Below are 23628 nucleotides of genomic sequence, written 5' to 3'. Positions count from 1 at the left end.
TATCATCTCACCTTCCCTCACATTCTTACTCCCTCCCTTCCTTTCCAGTCCTGAAGAAGGGTCTTGGTCTGAAACGCCGACCGTTCTCTCCTCTCCAAAGTTGCTGTCGGCCCCTCTGATTTTCCTCCAGCATTTCCCGTCTGTTGATTTGAATTTCCACATCTGCAGATCTCCTCCTGTTTACTCGCATGCGCATGCGCGGAGGTCGGAGGCCATCCCGAATATTGCGCGTGCGCTCAGTAGACAAGAGGATCAGAAGGACCGGCCGCAGGTAGGAGGGTCTCCGGGCGGGATTTAATCTCCGGTGTCTGAAACGCGATTGAAGGGTTATTACTGTGAGCTCCTGCCGCACTGGTCCTGCATCCCAGGACAGCCCCGGCCCGCTCTCTTCCTCAGCCCCACGATCCGTACCCGGGTCCCGGTAAGTTTTCAGCTGATGAGCGCTGGAGCCGCCGCCATCTCTGCGGCGCATGCGCATCGTAGATCTTTCGATGGCGGACTGACAGCTTTCTCGTTCGTGGAGCCTTCTGGGTAAAGAGGCAGCCATGCGTGACTCTGCGAGCGTTGTCCCGGTACAGTCAGAGGAAATGTGAGCGAACGTCTCTCTCAAACATTGCCAAGGTCCAGCTGTATACATGCAAGGATTAGAAACTCGGAACAAAAATATATTTCCGAGTTAATCTTGGATGAAAAGTCTCCCTTCCAATCAGTAAAAATGTCATTTAGTGCTGTATGGCAAAAATAATCCTTCCGTCAGATTTAGTTCTCTCTGGGTAAAGATGGATGCAAAACAGCTTTGTCCTCGATGCCAGCTGAGTTATGGCTTTCACATCACAAAAGTGCCATTGCCATCAATGGGTTTATCATTGTCAATCAGCTAGGAGGAGGGAATCCAAGGAATTAGAACATCTCCAGAATTAGACATGTAGGAACAAGTGCTCTTTGCAGTGTTGTGGGACATGAACAGGACTTGAAATAATACCAAAGAACAAATTGAGCCAAGTCACAGGTTGATTAAAGACAGAAATTGCCCATTCTCATGCAGACAGGAATACAATCAGAGAATTTGATGGTCAGTCAGGATGCCTGAAATTTGATGGTCAGTCAGGATGCCTGATCCTTGCCTTTTTAGAAGATTAGGAGTTCATACAGAAACATAGAAATCTACAGCACATTACATTACAGACTGAACCGGGCTAATCTCTCCGGCTTCATTTCTGTTCTGCTTCTCCTTCAGCCCATCACGCCTACAGGTCGCCAACAGCAGCTCGCCAGAGACCCCAATCCAGGGCCCGGGTTGATCGGCCCTGTGGCTTCTTTTTTCACCACACGACCTCAATCGTCTTCCAGGGGATGGTCCTTCTGATCCCAGGGATGGTCCTTCTGAACCCAGGGATGGTTCGTCTGATCCCGGGGATGGTCCGTCTGATCCCGGGGATGGTCCGTCTGATCCCAGGGATGGTCCGTCTGATCCCGGGGATGGTCCGTCTGATCCCAGGGATGGTCCTTCTGAACCCAGGGATGGTCCGTCTGATATCAGGGATGGTCCTTCTGATCCCAGGGATGGTCCGTCTGATCCCGGGGATGGTCCTTCTGAACCCAGGGATGGTCCGTCTGATCCCAGGGATGGTCCTTTTGAACCCAGGGATGGTCCGTCTGATCCCAGGGATGGTCCTTCTGATCCCAGGGATGGTCCGTCTGATCCCAGGGGATGGTCCTTCTGATCCCAGGGATGGTCCTTCTGATCCCAGGGGATGGTCCTTCTGATCCCGGGGATGGTCCGTCTGATCCCAGGGATGGTTCTTCTGATCCCGGGGATGGTCCGTCTGATCCCGGGGATGGTCCTTCTGAACCCAGGGATGGTCCGTCTGATCCCAGGGATGGTCCTTCTGATCCCAGGGATGGTCCGTCTGATCCCGGGGATGGTCCTTCTGAACCCAGGGATGGTCCGTCTGATCCCAGGGATGGTCCTTTTGAACCCAGGGATGGTCCGTCTGATCCCAGGGATGGTCCGTCTGATCCCGGGGATGGTCCGTCTGATCCCAGAGATGGTCCTTCTGATCCCAGGGATGGTCCTTGTGAACCCAGGGATGGTCCGTCTGATCCCAGGGATGGTCCTTCTGATCCCAGGGATGGTCCGTCTGATCCCAGGGGATGGTCCTTCTGATCCCAGGGATGGTCCTTCTGATCCCGGGGATGGTCCGTCTGATCCCAGGGATGGTCCTTCTGATCCCAGGGGATGGTCCTTCTGATCCCGGGGATGGTCTATCTGATCCCAGGGATGGTTCTTCTGATCCCGGGGATGGTCCGTCTGATCCCAGGGTTGGTCCTTCTGATCCCAGGGATGGTCCTTCTGATCCCAGGGATGGTCCTTCTGATCCCGGGGATGGTCCTTCTGATCCCAGGGATGGGGCCTTTGGAGATTCATTTGACATTTCTTGTCACACAGGGTTTTTATGGGATGGGGTTGCTAGCCTCATGCATGACCCTTCTACTTTCGTATCCGGGCTTAGGCAGTCTATGGCTGAGTTTTCATTCTGTTCTGACTTGCTTAATCTGTTTCTGATCCCCCACTGATCTGGAAATTACCACAATTCCTTCCCACAGAGAGCAACATAATGTTCACTCCATGAGACTACAGCGCACGTAGTGGACAATCTCAGTACTGCAGGGGATCATTAGCTCCCCGAAAGTGAAAGCATTCTGAATCAGGAAGTGTCGGGAGTTAACATGGCTTCGAAAGGACCGGCCGAGAGTTTGAGCGAGGAGCTAATTTGTCCTGTCTGCCTGGATTTCTTCACCGATCCGGTTACACTGGAGTGTGGACACAACTTCTGTCGCTCTTGTATCACACGGTATTGGGAAAGGGAGCGGAGAAACTCCTGCCCGGAATGTAGAGAGGTGATTGCTGACCGCACCCTCAGGGTGAATCGGGCCTTAGCAAATCTGGCTGAAAAAGCTCGAAATCTAAACCTGTATCCGAAAGGGAAGGAAAGTAAACGTCACTGCGAGGAACATGAGGAAGAACTGAAGCTGTTTTGTGTAACGGACAAGACACTGATCTGTGTGATCTGTGCAGTGGCGGAGGAACACAGAGAGCACCGCTTCAGGCCGATTAAAGAAGCTGTTAAAATCTACACGGTAAAAGTAACATTAATTTAATACTTAACGCATTTCCTTTGTCCTACATACCATCACATGTTGCCATCTCCAACGGGATTCTAGCAAATCTCCATCCAACAGCCCACGTCCACACCCCAGAACTCTCCGCTCTCTATACAGATCGCGCTCTACGTACTGTATTGCCCTGATCCACTCGCTCCTCCCGACTGATCTCCCTCCTGGCACTGACACCTGCAAGTGGGACACCTCCTCCCTCGTCACCATTCAGGGCCGCAAACAGCCCAGTTCCTCCCGTTTCTTCCATGCTCGATTGTCCTCTCGTATTAGATTCCTTCTTCTCCAGCCCTTTACCTCTTCCACCTGTCCCCTCTCAGCTTCTCACTTTATCACCCTCCCCCACGTTCCCCCTCACGTTGTCTCACCCGTCACCTGTCAGCCGGTTCTCATCCCCAACCTTTTCATTCTGGCTTCTGTACCATTCCTTCCCAGTCCCGATGAAGGGTCTCATCCCGAATCACTGACTGTTTATTTCCCCTGAATAGATGCTGCCTGACTCACTGAGTTCCTCCGGCATTTTGTGTGATAATCGGGTTTGATCACCTGTTTCTTTTGATGCATCTTTGTTTCTATTTCCTTCACTCTCTGACTTCCAGGATCAGCTAAAATCTTCCTTAGACTCTCTCACAAAAAAGATATTAGACTTCCAGGAAAAGGAGCAGCAACAGAAAGAGAAGATTTCCGGAGTTCAGGTGAGGCTTCCTGAGCGGAATTTCTGATTTTACTGTCGAGTTTTGCTCCCTTTAATGCAGAATAGCCGAGTATCACAGCTCCAGTGCCCTGGGTTCGATCCTGACCTCTGGTGCTGTCTGTGTGGAGTTTGCATGCTCCCCCTGTGACCACGAGAGATTCCGACACATCTCAAGAACATGCCGGATGAATGGCTAATTACTGTTAACCCTGTAAAGGTGGGGAGCATGTGCGTGAATCAGATGGGAGTTTATGGGTCAATAAGTGAGAATAGGTTTCAGGAAAACGTGAGGGAATGGTGTTGACGGGAATGCCCTCAAAAGTAGCATGGACTCTAACAGACTGAACTGAACGACAAAAGGAAACAGAGCACAGCAATGCAGTATATTAATTTTCACCTTTCATTCGACAGGAACAGTCACACAGCCTTCAGTCCCACATCACATCCCAGTTTGCTGAACTGCGCCAGATTATCACTGAGAAAGAGCAGAGCTTACTCAGGGAACTCAGGGAAGAAGAGAAGAGGATTCTCAATCCAATGGAGAAAAATCTTCGGGAGATTCAAGAGAATATAAGGATTATTCAGGAGGAAATCTCAAAGTTAAAGGAACAGATGGATCAAAAAGACAGTGTGATGTTTCTCAAGGTGAGGAACAAGGTTCTCCAATCACTCCAATAATGACATTTCAAAATGTCCAAGATACACTTTCAGTCCTTCATCAGCAAAATACAATCTTAAAGCGATGAAACTTCAGGGTAATTCATTGTGAAGTAAGCTGCAACACAGCGGTCAAGAACAGAATGACATCCGCCCGTCCCCAGCTCAAAACTGCCCAGAACAAAGTACAGATGTGTAACTTTTTCCCTTCGCTTTTACCACGTCCCCACTCACGTGACGAGTTACCATAATAAACAAGTAACACAGAATACAATGCAGACAGAAAACAGATGTGTTGCCCCTACACACAGCATTTACAAATGGCAGTAAACTGTTTCTCACCAGACAATTGATGCAACTATTCAGGGTTGTTATTGTCTTATAATAATAAGATTATTAAGGTTTGGACACGCTGGAGGCAGGAAGCATGTTCCCGCTGATGGGTGACTCCAGAACCAGAGGCCACATTTTAAGAATGAGGGGTAGGCGATTTAGAACAGAGGTGTGGAAAAACTTTTTCACCCAGAGGGTGGTGGATATGTGGAATGCTCTGCCCCAGAAGGCAGTGGAGGCCAAGTCTCAGGATGCTTTCAAGTGTGAGTTAGATAGAGCTCTTATATATCCCAGGGTCAAGGGATATGGGGAGAGGGCAGGAATGGGGTACTGATTGTGTTTGATCAGCCATGATCACAGTGAATGGCAGTGCTGGCTAGAAGGGCCGAATGGCCTACTCCTGCACCTATTCTCTATTGTCTATTGTCCCAAAACTGGACTTCCACAACTTGTGTACATCCCAGGACGGAATGCACATTTCTCTGAAATTATTTACTCTGTTCATAACACAGAGCTGCTGACTATGTCCTTAATTCTACGTTTAGTGTCTTCTAAAACTCCCATTAACACCCAGTTCCAGTCACAGGCTGTGAGTGTGTTTGGTGCGGTTGGTGTGAGGGTCTCTTTGTTAATCAGTGAGAGTAAAGAATTTGACCCACACATCAGACTTATTTTCTGTATCTGGTTTCCATCAGATTAGGGAAACTATTATTGTCTCTTTACTTTTACAGATAACATTCAAATGAACATTCAATCGTTCAAAACACAACCAGGCCATTCGGCCCATTTTCTCCTCTCAATTTCCCTGCTTCACAATCCTCCTGCCACTTGCTCACCACAACCAGCAACAGTGCCCCAAAATCTCTGGTCCCTCACGTGTTTATCCAGCCTCCCCATTACATTCAATCTCTGCTGTTCCATTTCACCCACTCCTGTGGCACTGAGTTCCACATCCTCTTCACTAAATTTCTTGTGAAATTTGTTAAAATCCATCTGGAATTACATCTCCCCATAAATAGAGGTACTTTCCCCAACTGCACACAATTAAATCCATCACTGATCTTAAATTCCTCCATCCTATCATCCTGACGTCGTATCCAGATGATAATGCACAGCCTGTCCTGGATTCCCTGTCAGTTTCATCCTCTCAGTAATGGTCTGACATTCAGAAACTTTCCCTGTCATTTACCCCATGGTTCTGTATTGTCTGTGTGTATGAGTGATTGAGGGAGTGGGAATTTTCAACACCTTGTAATGATTGGATGAAATTCAGAATGTGGACAGTAAGTCCAAGTCTAATCAGATTTGTGTTTTATTTATTTCAGGAGGAAGCTCGTCGGAACAGGAGGTAGGACATGCTATTTACTGAAACCCTGAATGGATTTGCAAAATAGTTCAGAATAGTAATTTATAACCAGCAGTTTAATATTTACAGGATTAATGATGATATCCAGGAATTATCAGTGACAGATGAGACCCTATCGGTTGAAAAATTCGATCACCTCTATTTGTTGAACACAGTGCTGAGAGAAACGCTTGATGCTATTAATCGAGGTAAAACTTACAAAGATTCATTTCTCCTTATTTATGAAGCTCAATTTAGCTCCAATTTGAGGCAAAGATTGTCTGTAATACTGGGCTGAAGGGGAACTGAAGTTTATTTCACATCAACCCCACTGGCTGGGAGGCATCACTGTCGCATGGTCAGCTGGAGATGTCAGACCCCTGAACACACCAGCACAGGGTCACAATACAACCAATACACGGGACTGGCAGATGAACCACTGTGTTCCAATCCCAGGCAAATGCTCTAACACACCAGGACATGAGTTTGGATCTACCAGAGGAACTGGGAACTTAATACTGATGATAATATTGTAGGGGATAAAAGCAGGTATCAGTGTGGTGACAGGGATTGTCAGGAAAATACACAAGTCCTTCATGTGCGCTGTGAGTGCAGACTCTGACTGACACAGGTCTTTCCCCTTCCGGATCAGCATCTCTCACTGTTGTTAGAGGCAGAAGAGGGGAGTGGTCGTGATCGGGGACTGAATCGTCAGGGGAACAGACAGGACAATCTATTGATGTGAACGGGACACCCGAATGGTATGTTGCCTCCTGGGTGCCAGGGTCAGGGATGCCTCGAATCGTGTCCGCAGCATTTTAGAGAGGGAGGGAAACGAGCCAGATATCTTGGTAAATTTTGGGACAATGACATTGGAAGGAAAAGCAAAGAGGTCCTGAAAGTAGAATTTGGAGAGCTAGGTAGAAAGCTCAGAAGCAGCACCCCCAGGGTTGTAATTTCTGGATTGCTGCATGTGATACGTGCTGGTGAGGGTAGAAACAGGATAATTTGACAGATAAACATGGCTGAGAAGATGGTGCTGGGGACACGGATTCAGGTTCTTGGATCATCGGGATCTCTTCTGGTGGAGGAATCACCTGTTCAAAAGGGATGGGTCGCACCTCGACCCGAGGGAGAACAATATTCTCACAGAGAGGTTTGATAGAGCCGTTGGGGAGGGTCTGAACTAATTTGGTGGGGGGGGGGGTTCACGGGAACTGGAGTGAAAAGATAGGACTGATAGTAAAATGAAAAGATAGCGTCCAGTCAGGCAGATGCGAAGAGAAAATTGCAGCCAGCAAAGTGAGTATCAGTGCATTAGGGATGCAGAATCAAAAAGGGTAGCAGATACAGTACACAAAGTGTTATATCTCAATGCATGGAGTATGAGAAATAAGGTGGATGATCTTGTTGCACTATTACAGATTGTCGTGTATGATGTTGTGGCCATCACGGAATCGTGGATGAAGGATGGTTGTAGTTGGGATCTGAATGTCCAAGGTTACACAATGTATCAGTGGTATAGGAAGGTCGGGTGAGGGGGTCGTGTGGCTCTGCTGGGAAATCAGCAGCAAGATGTGACATAGGATTGGAAGATGATGAATCTTGTGGGTTGAGGTAAGGAACTGCAAAAGTAAAAATGACATTGACAGCAGTCATATACAGGCCACCCAACAGTCAGTGGGTTGAGGCCTAGAGATTACAACTGGAAATAGAAAAGGCTGATAAAAAGGACAATGTATTGAACCAGAGGTGAGTAGTTAAAAGCAACCTTAGGAAGCAGTGCTCACAACAACACTGAGTTCAAGTTGATATTTGATAAGGAGAAATTAAAGTCTGACATTGTAGAATTTCAAAGAAGTGAAAGAAATTACAGTGGTCTGAGAGAGGAGTTGGCCAAAGCAAATTGGAAGGAGATGCTGGCAGGGATGAGAGCAGAGCAGCAATGGTGTCAGTTTCTGGGAAAATGAGAAAGGTGAAGGATAGATGTATTCCAAAAATAAATAAATACTCAAATGCCAAAATAGTAAAACCGTGGCTGACAAGCGAAGACCAGTTAATGTAAAGGCAAAAGAGAGGGCATACAACTAAACAAAAGTTAATAGGAAGATAGAGGATTGAGAAGCTTTTAAATATCTACAGAGAGGAACTAAAAGAATGATTGTGATGAAAAAAATAAACAAGAAATTGATTTGAATTGAATTGACTTTATTACTTACATCCTTCATATACATGAGGATTAAAAATCTTTATGGTACATCTCCGTCTAAATGTGAAATTTATAGTAATTAATGATGAATAATATGTCCAACGGGCTGATTAATATAACATAGAAATCCAGTTAGGTCCCCACGAGTTAATCAGTCTGATGGCCTGGTTGAAGAAGCTGTCCCGGAGCCTGTTGCTCCCGGCTTCTATGCTGCGGTACCGTATCCCGGATGTTAGCAACTGTTACAGTTTGTGGTTGGGGTGACTCTGGTATCCAATGATCCTTCAGGCCCTTTTTATACACCTGTCTTTGTAAAACAAGTTAGCAAACAATATCAAATTGTTTTTCAAGTATTGTAAAAAAAATAAAACAGAGATGAGAGTGGATATAGGACCGCTAGAAAATGAGGCTGGATATATAATAACGCGGGATAAAGAGATGGCAGATGAACCAAATATTTTGCACCAGTCTTCACCATGGAAGACACCAGCGCTGTGTCCGGTGTTGAAGGGTGCGAGGGAAGAGAAGTGAGTGCAGTTACTGTTACAAGGGAGAAGGTGCTCAAAAAGATGAAAGACCTAAAGGTACATAAGTCACCCAGACCAGATGAACTGCACCCCAGTGTTCTGAAAGAGGTTGTGGTGGACATTGTGGAGGCATTTCAAATGATCTTTCAAAAATCATTAGACCCTGGCATGGTGCCAGAGGACTGGAAAATGGCACATGTCACTTAGCCCTTTAAGTAAGGAGGAAGGCAGCATTAAGGAAATTATTGACCAATTAGCCTCACCTCAGTGGTTGGGAAGAAATTGGAGTCAATTGTTAAGTGTGAGGTTATGGAATACTTGGTGACACTGGACAAGATAGGACAAGTCAGCATGGCTGCATTAAGGGAATATCCTGCCTGACAAACCTGTTGGGATTCTTTGAGGAGATTACAAGCAGGATAGATAAAGGGGATGCAGTGTATGTTGTATATTTGGAATGTCAGAGGGCCTTTGACAGGTGCCACACATGACGGTGGTAACCAGGTTAAGAGGCCAGGGTATTACGGAAGAGTTACAGACATGGTTAGAACATTGTCTGATTGGTAGGAAACAGCGAATGAGAGTAAAGGCATCATTTTCTGGTTGGCTGCCAGTGACTCATGTTCCACAGCAGTCAGCATTAGGACACCTTCATTTTATGCTATATATCAAGATCTAGCTGATGGAATAGACCATAAGATATTGGAGCAGAAAAAGGGCCATTCAGCCCATCGAGTCTGCTCCACCATTCAGTCATGGGCTGATCTAATTCTTCCAGTCGTCCCCACTCCCCTGCTTTCACCCTATACCCTTTGATATCCTGGCTAATCAAGAACCTGTCTATCTCTGCCTTAAATATGACTTGGCCTTAACAGCCACTGGTGGCAACAAATTCCACAGATTTTCCACACACTGACTAAAGTAATTTCTCCACATCTCAGTTCTAAAAGGACATCCTTCAATCCTGAACTCATACCCTCTTGTCCTAGAATAGATGGCTTTGTTTCCAAGTTTGCAGATGATACAGAGATTGGTGGAGGGGCCGGTAGTGTTGAGGAAACAGTTAGGCTGGACAAGGACTTGGATGAGGAGAATGGGAAGGGAAGTGGCAAATGATATACGATGTTGGAAAATGCACGGCCATGCACTGTGGTTGTAGAAATAATGTGCAGGTTTTTTTTTCAAATGGGGAGAAAACCCAAAGAGCTGAGTTGAGAATGGACTTAGCAGTCATTCTGCAGAACACAGTGGTGAGGCTGAGGCTTTGTAAGGTACTAGTGAAGCCTCACCTTGAGTATTGTGAACTTGGGCTCCTCGTCTAAGAGAAGATGTGCTGGCATTGCAGAAGGTTAATTTCATAAGGATGATTCCAGTAATGAAAGGGTTCTCATACGAGGAACGTTTGATAGCTCTGTGTCTGTACTCGCTGGAATTTAGAAAGATGAGGGGGATCTCATTGAGAACTTTCGAATGTTGAAAGTCCTAGACAGAGTAGATGTGGAAAGGATGTTTCCCATGGCGGTGGAGTTTAGCACAATAGGGCACAGCCTCAAGATAGAGGGGGGTCTATTTAAAACAGATGCGGAGAAATTTGTGCCAGCGGCTGGTGAATTTGTGGAATTTGTTGTGTGTATTTAAGGCAGAGCTTGATAGGTTCTAGATTGGACACAGTATCAAAGGTTACGGGGAGACGGCCAGGTAGAGGGGCTGAGGAGGGGAAAAAAAGGATCAGCCATGATTGAATGGCGGAGCAGACTCGATGGGCAAACGGCCTAATTCTGCTCCTATGTCTTATGGTGATCAGACCACTACATTGAAGCATTGTGATAATGAGCTCGGACACACCAACAAGCATTGACATGGGCCAAGATTTCATCTCGGGAGAAGCACACAAAACATAACCGGCCTGGCAAAGCTCCCTCACACACATACACAGGAAGGACTGGCAGATTGTAGTCAGAGCCTCAGCAATGTACGTTGTTATTTCCCTCAGTAACCTGGAAACCAATCTCTTCAGAGACAGTCATTTATTCATTAAGCAACTCAATCACGTGTGACACATTGTCAACACACACCAGACATGTTATCACACACTGTAACATACAAATTCCTCAATGTGCACACTCTCCTTCAATGTGTATACACACCACACGGATATTTACCACAATCAACACACACACACACACACACACACACAGATATACTATCAGAGTGTGACACACGGCCACAGAAATAGGCACAAATTCCCATTTAGGATTGAAACCTGCCGTCCTTACCCAGTCTGTCTGTTCTGTGGCACTGAGCTGCCCTCTGTCGTGACGTCACATCAACACTTCACAGACAGACTCCGGGGTGAGATTCCTCAGGAGGATGATCTGGGAGGGTTTGATTGATGTTGAACTCACGGCCCACTTCATCAATCTGCAAGACTAAGATGTCTTCTTGAGCATGGCCCATTTGTGTGTGTTTGCCCCCCCCCCATCCCTCTAACCATTTCCCATCTGTGTACCTGCCAAAATTTATTTTAAAATATTTTATCTTTACCTGTTTCTTCAGCGTTTGAGGGCAAATTCCATTTACCAACCTCCCTCTCTGTGAGAATGTTACCCGATAGACCACTCAGAAAAATTTCCCGTCTCACTTTCAATCTGAGGCATCTGGTTCTGTACTCTCATTTCTTGGAAAAAGAAACTTTATTTAAGCTCCTTATGAATTATTTACCTCAATAAGGGGTCATTCCTGAACATCCTACACTACAGCTGAATAGCCCAAGCTTATCCACTCTCTGATTTTAACCCAGGCCCCCAGTCCTGGTAACATCCTCCTGAAGCCTCCTGCCCAGTGTAATGACATCCTCCCCAAATTCGGGAACCGGAAATGCAGACAATACTCCAAGTGTGGTTTATCATCGACATCAAAGGCCTTGCTGAATTTCATGTGGACAGTGTGGAATAGGCTGATGAATACAGGACTGAAGGTGTGTTTTTAGATTGGGACAAGAAGGGCGGCGTGGGAGCTAAATTCTGAAGGAAGACAGTGTAAAAAAAAACTTTGCATAGAAGAACGGCGAGACTGCACAGGACAGCGCAGAGAGTTTAAAAAGATGACCACCCTATACAGCGGGCAGCGGAGTGGGTGGCAGCAGAGTGTAGGGCTTTGGCTCAACGGGCTTAGGCGGTAACGGGAAGAGGCGATAGCGAGGCACCAACTCTTTTTCTCCCCTTGGCAAATCGGCCCGGACGGACGGGGGAACAGAGGGCACATTAGCTAACGGTTTAAAAAGTTTGTGTGTTTGGTGAAGTAAGTGGGTGAGTAGACCTATCTTTCTTTGTTTCATTCCTGTAGAATTAGGTAGCATGTCTGCAGGGTTAGTGCTTTGTTCAGGGTATCAGATGTGGGAATCCTGGGAGACCTCCAGCCTCCCTGATGGCCACATCTGCACCAGGTGAACCGAGATTCAGCTCCTCGGAGACCATGTTCGGGATCTGGAGCTGCTGCTTGATGACCTACTGCTTATTAGAGAAAATTAAGAGGTGATAGACAGGAGCTACAGGGAGGTAGTCATCCCTAGGCTACAGGGGTCAGAAAACTGCGTGACTGTCAGGAGAGGGAAGGGAAATGCCCGGATACTGGAGAGCACCCCTGTGGCTGCCCCCCTCAGCAACAAGTATATCGTTTCGGATGCTGTTGAGGGGGATGACCTGACAGGGGACGGCCACGGTGACCGGGTCTCTGGCACGGAGTCTGGCGCTGTTGTGTAGGAGGGAAGGAGGGAGAAGAGGAATGCGGTAGTCATAGGGGATTCCATAGTCAGGGGAACAGACAGGAGATTCTGTGAGCCTGGTAGAGATACCCGCATGGTGTGTTGCCTCCCAGGTGCCAGGGTACGGGGTGTCTCGGATCGGGTCCAGAATATCCTGAAGGGAGAGGGCGAGCAGCCAGCTGTCTTGGTACATGATGGTAACAATGACATAGAGAGGAAAAGGGAGGAGGTCCTGAAGAGAGATTTCCGGGAGTTAGGAATGAAGCTGAGAAGCAGGACCTCCAGGGTAGTAACCTCAGGATTGCTACCTGTGCCACGTGCTAGCGAGGGCAAGAATAGTAGGATCAGGCTGATGAATGCGTGGCTGAGAGACTGGTGCAGGGGTCCGGGCTTCAGATTCTTGGATCATTGGGATCTCTTCCGGGGGAGCTATTACCTGTTCAAAAAGGACAGGTTACACCTGAACCATAGTGGGAATGTTTAATAGAGCTGTTAGGGAGGGTTTAATCTAATTTGGCAGGGGGGTGGTAAACCGGAATGATAGAGTAGAGGAGGGAGAAAACAGAAATAAATCTAAGATAGTGAGCAGTAAAGATGTCAGGAAGGACAGGCAGGTGATGGGGCAAATTTGCAGCCACTGGGATGAGTTGCAGTGCAATCAATGCAAAAAGTAGCAAATACTGGACTTAAGGTGTTATACTTAAATACACACAGCATAAGGAATAAGGTGGATGATCTTGTCGTACAGCTACAGGTTGGCAGGTATAATTTTGTGGCCATCACTGAGACGTGGCTAAAGGATGTATGTCTCTGAGAGCTGTACGTCCAAGGATACACGGTGTATCAAAAGATAGGCAGGTAGGCAGAGGGGGTGGCGTGGCTTTATTGGTAAGAAATGATATTAAATCATTAGAAAGAGGTGACATAGGATCGGAAGGTGCAGAATCTTTCTGGGTTGAGCTAAGAAATAGCAGGGGTAAAAGGACCCGGATGGAGTGGAGTAAAGGAAATTACAGTGGCACGAGAGAGGAACTGACCAAATTTGACTGGAAAGGGACACTAGCAGGAGGACAGCAGAGCAGCAGTGGCTGGAGTTTATGCAAGAAGTCAGGAATGTGCAAGGATAGATATATTCCAAAAAAGAAGAATTTTTTTCAAATGGAAAATGGTTGCGACTGGCTGACAAGAGAAGTCAATGCCAAAGTAAAAGCAAAGGAGAGGGTATTCAAGGAAGCAAAAATTAGTGGGAAGACAGAGAATTGGGAAGATTTAAAAGCGTACAAAATGAAACTAAGAAGGCCATTAAGGGGGAAAAGATGAAGTATAAAAGGAAGCTAGCAAATAATATCAAATAAGTTACTAAAAGCTTTTCCAAGTACATAAAGAATAGAAAAATGGGTGAGAGTGGATATTGGACAGGTAGAAAATTATGCTGGAGAAATTGTAATAGGAGATAATGAGATGGCTGAGGAACTGAATCCTCACTGAGGAAGATATCAGCAGTATACCGGACATTCAGGGGTGTCAGGGAAGAGAAGTGTTCGCAGTCACAATTACGACAAAGAAAGTACTCAGGAAGCGGAATAGTCTGAGGGTAGATAAATCTCTAGGACCAGATGGAATGCAGCCTTGAGTTTTGAAGGAAGTAGCTGTGGAGATCGCGGAGGCATTAGCAATGATCGTTCAAAAGTCAATAGACTCTGGCATGGTTCCAGAGGAGGGGAAGATTGTAAATGCCATTCTGGTATTTTAGAAGGGGGTAAGGAAGCAAAAAGTGAATTATAGACCTGTTAGCTTGAGAAATGGTTGGGAAGTTTCTGGAGGCATATGACAAGATAGGCCAAACTCAGCATGGTTTCCTTAAAGGAAAATCCTGCCTGACATACCCATTGAAAGTTTTTGAGGTAATTACAAGTAGGCTAGACAAGGGAGATGCAGTGGATGTTGTGTACTTGGATTTTCCGAAGGCCTTTGACAAGGTGCCACACATGAGGCTGATAAACAAGATAAGATCCCATGGAATTACGGGAAAGTTACATACGTAGATAGAGTGTTGGCTGATTGGCAGGAAACAGAGAGAGATGAATAAAGGATCCCATTCTGGTTGTCTGCCGGTTACCAGTGGTGTTCCACAGGGGTCCGTGTTGGGGCCGCTTCTTTTTATGTTGTATGTTAATGATTTGGATTATGGAATAGATGGCTTTGTAGCTAAGTTTGCTGATGATACAAAGATAAGCGGAGGGGACGGTAGTGCTGAGGAAACCGAGAGTCTGCAGAGAGACTTGGATAGATTGGGAGAATGGTCAAAGAAGTGGCAAATGAAATACAATGTTGAAAAGTGTATGGTCATGCACTTCGGTAGAAGAAATAAACGGGCAGACTATTATTTAAATGGAGAGAGAATTCAAAGTTCTGAGATGCAACGAGACTTGCAAGTTCTTGTGCAGGATACCCTTAAGGTTAACCTCCAGGTTGAGTCGGTGGTGAAGAAGGCGAATGCAATGTTGGCATTCATTTCTAGAAGAATAGAGTATAGGAGCAGGGATGTGATGTTGAGGCTCTATAAGGAACTGGTAAGACCTCACTTGGAATACTGTGTGCAGTTTTGGGCACCTTATTTAAGAACGGATGTGCTGACATTGGAGAGGGTTCAGAGAAAATTCACTAGAATGATTCCGGGAATGAGAGGGTTAACATACGAGGAACATTTGACCGCTCTTGGACTGTACTCCTTGGAGTTTAGAAGAATGAGGGGGAAACTCACAGAAACATGTCGAATGTTAAAAGGCATGGACAGAGTGGATGTGGCAAAGTTGTTTCCCATGGCGGAGGAGTCTAGTACGAGAGAGCATGACTTAAGGATTGAAGGGCGCCCATTCAGAACAGAGATGCGAAGAAATCTTTTTAGCCAGAGGGTGGTGAATCTGTGAATTTCTTGCGGCAGTGGAGGCCAGGTCACTGGGTGTATTTAAGGCATAGATTGATCAGTATCTGAGTAGCCAGGGCATCAAAGGTCATGGTGAAAAGGCGGGGGAGTGGGACTAAATGGGAGAATGGTTCAGCTCATGATAAAATGTGGGAGCAGATTCGAAGGACCAATTGGCCGGCTTCTGCTGCTTTGTCTTATGGACTTATTTGAATGCACCGGTATACGTAATAAGGATCTTGTAGCACAGGTAGAGTTTGGCAGGTACAAACTTAGGCAGGTACGATTTTGGTCGAAGGAATAAAGGCATAGACAACTTTGTAAACAGGACGAAATTCAAAAATCAGAGGTGCAAAGGGACATGGGTGTCCTTGTGCAGGATTCCCTGAAGGTTAACTTGCAGTTTGTGTCAGTGGTAAGATTGGCAAACTCAATGTTTGTTTTCATTTCGAGAGGATTAGAATACAAGAGCAAGGATGTAATTCTGAGGATTTATAAGGCATTGGTCAGACCACACGGAGTATTGTGAGCAGTTTTGGGTCCCTTCTATTGGAAAACATGTACTGGCATTGGAGGGGGTGCGGAAAATTCACAAGAATGATACTGGGATTGAAAGAGTTAACATATGAGGAGTGTTTGATGGTACTGGGCCTGTACTCACAGGAGTTTAGAAAAATAGCTGATTTATTATCCCTCTCAACCCTATTCTCCCGCCTCCTTCCCATAACTTTTGAGACTCTGACTAATCAAGAAGTTTAAAAATCAAATAGTAGAAAATCTGCAGATGCTGGTAATCCAAGCTACACAGGTCCTGATGAAGGGTCTCGCCAGATCTCTCTGACTCCTGTCTGGAGAGAGTTGATGTTGGGAGGATGTGGGTGGGTCGAGAACGGTAAGCACAGCCTCCGACTATAGGGATGTCCATTTAGGACAGAGATGAGGAGGAATTCCTTTATCCACAGGATAGTGAATCTGCCACAGGCAGCTGTGGAGGCCAAATAATTGAGTATATTTAAAGCAGAGTAACACACACAAATTGTTGGGGGAACTGCAGGCCGCGAAGTTTCTATGGAAAAGAGTAAACAGTCGACGGTTCAGACTGAAACACTTCATCAGGACCTGTGTTGCTTCAGGGTTCCTGCAAATTCATCCACCTGTCCTAATGAGGGGCTGTGTGGGATGGGGTTGTGGGAAAATGGACAAAGTTATCCTCATCTGCCATCTTCTCCCCCTCTAGATTCTCATTACGTCTACACACACAGTTCACGCCTCCCCCTCCTGGTTCAATCAGCCATTCATCTCTCCCCTACTGGTTCCCATTATCACCTCCTTTACTGTCTCAAACCATCACACTCCACCACTTCACACTCACAAATGAAAATGAATATTGTATGAAGGGCCTGTTCCTGTGCTGTACTGTTCTATGTTCTCTGTTCCCAGTTTCGAAGAATGAGAGGAGATCTCATGGAAACACAAAATACTTCAGGGGTCAACAGGCAGGAGTGAGGGAGGATGGTTCCCCTGTCCAGTGGAAAACTAATGGGGAGACATTAGTTGTCCATCTGCTTTCGTCTTGTCAATAGACAATAGGTGCAGGAGTAGGCCGTTCGGCCCTTCTAGCCAGCACCGCCATTCACTGCGATCATGGCTGATCATACACAATCAGTACCCCATTCCTGCCCTCTCCCCACATCCCTTGACCTCGCTATCTATTAGAATTCTATCTAACTCTCTCTTGAATGCATCCAGAGACTTGGCCTCCACTGCCTTCTGGGGCAGAGCATTCCACATATCCACCACTCTCTGGGTGAAAACGTTTTTCCGCATCTCTGTTCTAAATGGCCTACCCTTTATTCTTAAACTGTGACCTCTAGTTCTGGACTCACCCATCAGCGGGAACATGCTTCCTGCCTCCAGTGTGTCCAATCCCTTAATAATCTTATATGTTTCATTCAGATCCCCTTTCATCCTTCTAAATTCCAGTGTATACAAGCACAGTCGCTCCAATCTTTCAACATATGACAGTCCCACCATTCCGGGAATTAACCTTGTGAACGTACGCTGCACTCCCTCAATAGCAAGAATGTCCTTCCTCAAATTTCGAGTGTTCTCACCAGGGCCCTGTCTAGCTGCAGAAGGACCTCAACCTCGACCGCGGGAAACCACGGGAAAGGTTCGTGTCGGCCACCCGACCGCGCCTGAAGCCCTGCGGCCTTTCCCTTGGTCCCCGGGGCCGCACTTCCCGAGTCTTCCCCCGATCCCCGGGGACTCTCTAATTCTCTGCTTCTCCCCCCAGTATCTGTCACCCTGGATGTGGAAACGGCGGGTCCGTATCTCGAGGTGTCTGAGGATCGGAAGAGTGTGAGATGGACCCGGACCGTGACCTGGAGGAATCTCCCTGACACCGGGAAGAGATTCACACACTGGGCTTGTGTGCTGGGATCAAAGGGATTCACATCGGGGAGACATTACTGGGAGGTGGAGGTGACGGGGAATCGGGACTGGTTTCTGGGAGTCGCTGTAGAGTCTGTGGAGAGGAAGAGAGGGGTTAGTCTGAGTACGGAGACCGGATTCTGGGTCATCAGGCGGTATTATGACGTGTTACATCGGGATTGTGACGTGTTCGGTGGTCCCCCCTCCCCTGAGTCCCGTCTCACTGCCGGTCCCATCCCCGGGAGGGTGCGAGTTTATCTCAGTTACGAGTCCGGGACAGTTTCATTTTACAACGCGGAGACCAAGTCCCATCTCCACACCTTCACTGGGAATAAATTCACGGGGAAACTTTATCCTTTCTTCGCGGCCTGGGATGAAAACCAGTGGCTGAGAATCTGCTCCGGTTCAGCTCCGGGTCTGTAAATGGGTCGGGTCCCGGGACCGGTGTCAGGAGTAAAGTCCCTGTAAATATAAATGTGCGGAGAGTGCAGCTAAATACATGGCTAAGGAGATGGTGAGGAGGGAGGGCTTCATGTTTCTGGACAATTGGGCTTTGTTCCCTGGAAGATGGGACCTGTTTCTACGGGACGGTTTGCCCCTGAACTGGAGGGGGACTAACATCATTGCGGGTGGATTTGCCAGTGCTGCTCCGGGGGTGGGGGGTGGGGGGTGGCTGTGGTTAAACTCGATTTGCAGAGGAAGGGGAACATGAGGTTGTAAATTAATTTTCAGGAGTTTAGAAATTGTAGAAAATAAAGATTTCCAAAAAGATTTTAATGAAGAACATGAAAAGAACATATGTGAAAAAGTGGCTACTTCAGTTTTACACCTATCGCAATAATTGTCTATGTTAGGAAATATTTTGGATAGTCTCTCCTTTATTAAATAGTAACAGTGAACAATTTTAAATTGAATTAAACAGTGATTGGCACATATCGAAGAAGAATTGACCATCTTCATTAACAAAGGTCATATTAAGTTCTCTCTCCCAATCTTGTTTAATTTTTAGTGATTAAGGGGATCTGTTTTCTTTTTGCAGATTTATTTTGTGATGGTCGATTGATGACTTCTGAAGGGTTAATTAGCAAATAGTCTCTCTCTCGTACACACTTTCTGCAACCTCTTCAGGTTAGACATTTTTTACAAAAATATTTATCTAAGTTTCCATATATGCAAGAATCTGATTTGTTGGATCCTATTTTGAATAATAATCCTATAGTAAGTGGTTCCATTGGTAGAATTTATAATTTATTTTTAATACATTAATACAACAAAATAACCTCCCACCTTTGGTTAATTTCAGACGTGATAGAGGGGGAGGGATGAAAGGGGGACGAGTGGCATTACTAGTCAGGGAAAATATCACAGCTGTGCGTAGACAGGACAGCCCTGAGGGCTTGTCTGCAGAGGTCATATGGGTGGAGCTGAGGAACAGGAAAGGTGTGACCACACTAAAAGGTTTCTATTATAGACCGCCCAATAGTCAGAGAGAATTGTAGGAGCAAATCTGTATAAAGATAGTGAACTGGTGTAAGAAACAGGAAGTTGTAATAGTAGGGGATTTTAACTTTCCACGTATTGACTGGGACTCCCAAACTGTAAAAGGGCTAGATGACTTGGAGTTTGTCAAATGTTTTTAGGAAAGTTTTCTAAATCAATATATGGAGGTAACTATGAGAAAAGAGGCAATACTTGCTCTCCTGTTAGGGAACCAGACAGTCAGGTGACAGAAGTATGTGTAGGCAATCATTTTGGGTCCAGTGACCATAATGTCATCAGTTTCAAGTTAATTATGGATAAGGATAGGCCTGGTCCTCGAGTTGAGGTTCTAAATAGCAGAAGGGCCAATTTTGTGGAAATGAAAAAAGATCTAGGAAGAGTGGATTGTGATAAGATTTTTTTTTCCTGACAAGGATGTGTTCAGTAAGTGGAAGGCCTTCAGAAGCTAAATCTTGAGAGTGCAGAGTTTGCATGTTCCTGCCAGGATTAAAGGCAAAGTTAACAGGCATTGGGAGCCTTGGGTTTCAAGGGATATTGGCGATCTGGTTAAGAAAAAGGGAGAAGGCCATTCGGCCCTTCGAGCCTGCACCACCATTCAGTATGATCATGGCTGATCATCCAACTCAGAACCCTGAACGTGCTTTCTCCATACCCCCGATCACTTTAGCCACAAGGGCCTTATCTAACTTCCTCTTAAGTATAGCCAATGAACCAGCCTCAACTGTTTCCTGTGGCAGATAATTCCACAGATTCACCACTCTATGTGTGAAGAAGTTTTTCCTCATCTTGGTCCTAAAAGGCTTCCCCTTTATCCTTAAACTGTGACCCCTCGTTCTGGACTTCCCCAAATTCAGAAACAATCTTCCTGCATCTAACCTGTCCAATCCTTTTAGAATTTTATACGTTTCAATAAGATCCCCCCTCAATTTCTAAATTCCAGTGAGTATAAGCCCAGTTGATCCAGTCTTTCTGAATATGAAAGTCCAGCCATCCCAGAAATCAATCTGGTGAACCTTCTCTGTACTCCCTGTATGGCAAGAATGTCTTTCCTCAGATTAGGGGACCAAAACTGCACACAATATTCTAGGTGCGGTCTCACCAAGGCTTTGTACAACTGCAGTAGAACCTCCCTGCTCCTGTACTCAAATCCTTTTGCTATGAATGCCAACATACCATTTGCCTTTTTCACCGCCTGCTGTACCTGCATGCCCACCTTCAATGACTGGTGTACACTGACACCCAGGTCTCGTTGCACCTCCCCTTTTCCTAATCGGTCACCGTTCAGATAATCTGTTTTCCTGTATAGGCAGCCAAGAACAAATGAGTTACTTGAAGAGTAGAGAAAATGTAAGAAAATACTAAAGAAGGAAAAAAGACATGAGGTGGCTTTGGCAGATAATGAGAAGGTAAACCTGAAGGGTTTCTACAAGTATATTAAGAGTAAAAGGACAGTAAGGGGCAAAATTGGTCCCGTAGAAGATCAGAGTGGTCGTCTATATGTGGAGCCTCACTAGATGGCGGAGATCTTAAACAGTTTTTTTTTGTATCAGTATTTACTCAGGAAACTGGCACAGTGTATGTGGAAGGAAGGGAAACAAGCAGTAGTGTCATGGAACATTTAGAGATTAAAGAGGAGGAGGTGCTTGCTGCCTTACAGTGAATAAATGTAATTAAATCCCCCAGGCCTGACTTGATATTTCCTCGGACATTGAGAGAGGCTAGTGTAGAATTTGCAGTGGCCCTAGTAGAGATATTTAAAATGTCCTCAGCTACGGGTGCGGTGCCGGAGCATTGGAGAGTAGCTCTTGTTATTCCGTTGTTTAAAAAAAGACTCAAAATTGGCTGTGTGGGAGAAGACAGAGAGTGGTAGTGGATGATTGCTTCTCAGACTGGAGGCCTGTGAATAGTGGTGTGCCTCAGGGATCTGTGCTGGGACCATTGTTGTTTGTTGTCTATATCAATGATATTGATCTGGTAAACTGGGTCAGCAATTTTGCTGATGACACCAAGATTGGAGGCGTTGTGGACAGCGAGGAAGGCTTTCAAAGCTTGCAGAGGGATCTGGACCAACTGGAAAAATGGGCCAGAGAATGGCAGATGGAATTTAATGCAGACAAGCCTGAGGTGTTGCATTTTGGAAGGACAAATCAAGGTCGGACGTACACAGTAAATGGTAGGGCACTGAGGAGTGCAGCGGAACAAAGGGATCTGGGAGTTCAGGTACGTAATTCCCTGAAAGTGGCGTCACAGGTAGACAGGGTTGTAAAGAAGGCCTTTGGCATCCTGGCATTCATAAATCAAATTATTGAGTATAGGATTTGGGATGTTATGGCGAGATTGTACAAGGCATTGTTGAGGACAAACTAGCAGTATTATTTGCAGTTCTGGTCACCTCACTATAGGAAGTATATCAGTAAGTTTGGAAGAGTGCAGAGATTTACTAGGATGTTACCAGGTCTTTAGGAGCTAAGTTACAGGGAAAGATTGAACAGGTTAGGACTTTATACCTTGTAGTGTAGAAGAATGAGAGGAGATCTGATAGAGGTTTACAAAATTCTGTGTGGTATTGACAGAGTAAGTGCGAATAGGCTCTTTCATGTTAAATTAGGAGAGATAAATATGAGAGGACATAGCTTTCGGGTGAAACGGGCAAGGTTTGGGGGAATATTAGAGGGAACTTCTTCACAGAGAGTGACGTGGTAAATTTAAGAATAAATTGGATGGACACGTGGATGGGAGAGGTCTGGCGGATAATGGACTGAGTGCAGGTCAATGTGACTAGCGGAATAGATAGATAGATAGATAGTTACTTTATTCATCCCCAAGGGGAAATTCAACATTTTTCCAGTGTCCCATACACTTATTGTAGCAAAGCTAATTACATACAGTATTTAATTCAGTATAAATATGATCTGCATCTAAAATCACCCTCCCAAAAAGCATTCATAAATAGCTTTTAAAAAGTTCTTAAATAGTTTATTAAAGTGCATTGAGTGGTAACTTAAGCTCAGTCCTAACCAAGGCACTTTAACATGTCTTGCCCCCGTGGTTGAATTGTAGAGCCGAATGGCGTTGGGGAGTAATGATCTCTTTTTCCTGTCTGAGGAGCATTGCGTTGACAGCAACCTGCCGCTGAAGCTGCTTCTCTCTCTCTGGATGGTGCTGTGCAGAGGATGTTCAGGTTTTTCCATGATTGACCGTAGCCTACTCAGCGCCCTCCGCTCTGCCACCGATGTCATACTCTCCAGTTCTGTGCCCACGACAGAGCCCGCCTTCCTTACCAGCTTATTAAGACGTGAGGCGTCCCTCTTCTTAATGCTGCCTCCCCAGCACGCCACCACAAAGAAGAGGGCGCTCTCCACAACTGACCGATAGAACATCTTCAGCATCTCACTACAAACATTGAATGACACCAGCCTTCTGAGGAAGTACAGTTGACTCTGTGCTTTCCTGCACAGGGCATCTGTGTTGGCAGTCCAGTCTAGCTTCTCGTCTAACTGCACTCCCAGATACTTGTAGGTCTTAACCTGCTCCACACATTCTCCATTAATGATCACTGGCTCCATATGAGGCCTAGGTCTCCTAAAGTCCACCACCATCTCCTTGGTCTTGGTGATATTGAGACGCAGGTAGTTTGAGTTGCACCATATCACAAAGTCCTGTATCAGTTTACTATACTCTTCCTCCTGACCATTCCTGACACACTCCACTATGGCCGTGTCATCAGCGAACTTCTGCACATGGCAGGACTCCGAGTTATATTGGAAGTCTGATGTGTACATGGTGAACAGGACCGGAGAGAGCACGGTCCCCTGCGCCGCTCCTGTGCTGCTGACCACCGTGTCAGACCTACAGTCTAACCACCACACATACTGAGGTCTGTCTGTCAAGTAGTCCGTTATCCAAGCCACCATGTGTGAGTCTATTCCCATCTCCGTTAGTTTGTGCCTTAAGATCCTGGGCTGGATGGTGTTAAAGGCACTAGAGAAGTCCAGGAATGTAATCCTCACAGCACCACTGACCCTGTCCAGGAACAGAGGGAAGGAAGATTTGTTTCTTTTCAG

General features: G+C 46.1%; 1 protein-coding gene across 3 annotated transcripts; it reads left to right on the top strand.

The window, feature by feature from the left end:
- The first annotated feature begins 251 nt into the window (after positions 1 to 251).
- LOC132385690 (nuclear factor 7, brain-like) lies at positions 252 to 22219 on the top strand. 3 transcript variants are annotated; one of them, XM_059957895.1, is made up of 7 exons: positions 252 to 271; positions 2608 to 3141; positions 3777 to 3872; positions 4283 to 4516; positions 6187 to 6209; positions 6297 to 6415; positions 17928 to 22219. In XM_059957895.1, exons 2-7 carry the CDS (start codon positions 2731 to 2733, stop codon positions 18485 to 18487), a joined length of 1443 nt encoding a protein of 480 aa, XP_059813878.1. In that variant the 5' UTR covers positions 252 to 271; positions 2608 to 2730; the 3' UTR covers positions 18488 to 22219. The 3 variants fall into 3 exon arrangements, with proteins under 3 accessions (XP_059813878.1, XP_059813877.1, XP_059813879.1); XM_059957894.1 differs by lacking the exon at positions 252 to 271 and adding an exon at positions 497 to 531; XM_059957896.1 differs by lacking the exons at positions 252 to 271; positions 17928 to 22219 and adding exons at positions 497 to 531; positions 7631 to 7746.
- The last annotated feature ends 1409 nt before the right edge of the window (positions 22220 to 23628 follow it).

This window comes from Hypanus sabinus (genome assembly GCF_030144855.1).
Source record: "Hypanus sabinus isolate sHypSab1 chromosome X2 unlocalized genomic scaffold, sHypSab1.hap1 SUPER_X2_unloc_1, whole genome shotgun sequence".
Taxonomy (NCBI): domain Eukaryota; kingdom Metazoa; phylum Chordata; class Chondrichthyes; order Myliobatiformes; family Dasyatidae; genus Hypanus; species Hypanus sabinus.
The sequence above is the reverse complement of the archived record's forward strand: the minus strand, read 5'-3'. Positions and strand labels throughout refer to the sequence as shown.

Bases quoted from the DNA above. Each gene is read 5' to 3' on its own strand.
- LOC132385690 (XM_059957895.1), top strand. From the start codon at position 2,731: ATGGCTTCGAAAGGACCGGCCGAGAGTTTGAGCGAGGAGCTAATTTGT. The intron at 6,210-6,296 runs GTAGGACATGCT...TAATATTTACAG, and splicing joins GAAGCTCGTCGGAACAGGAG to GATTAATGATGATATCCAGG. The intron at 6,416-17,927 runs GTAAAACTTACA...TTCTCCCCCCAG, and splicing joins GCTTGATGCTATTAATCGAG to TATCTGTCACCCTGGATGTG.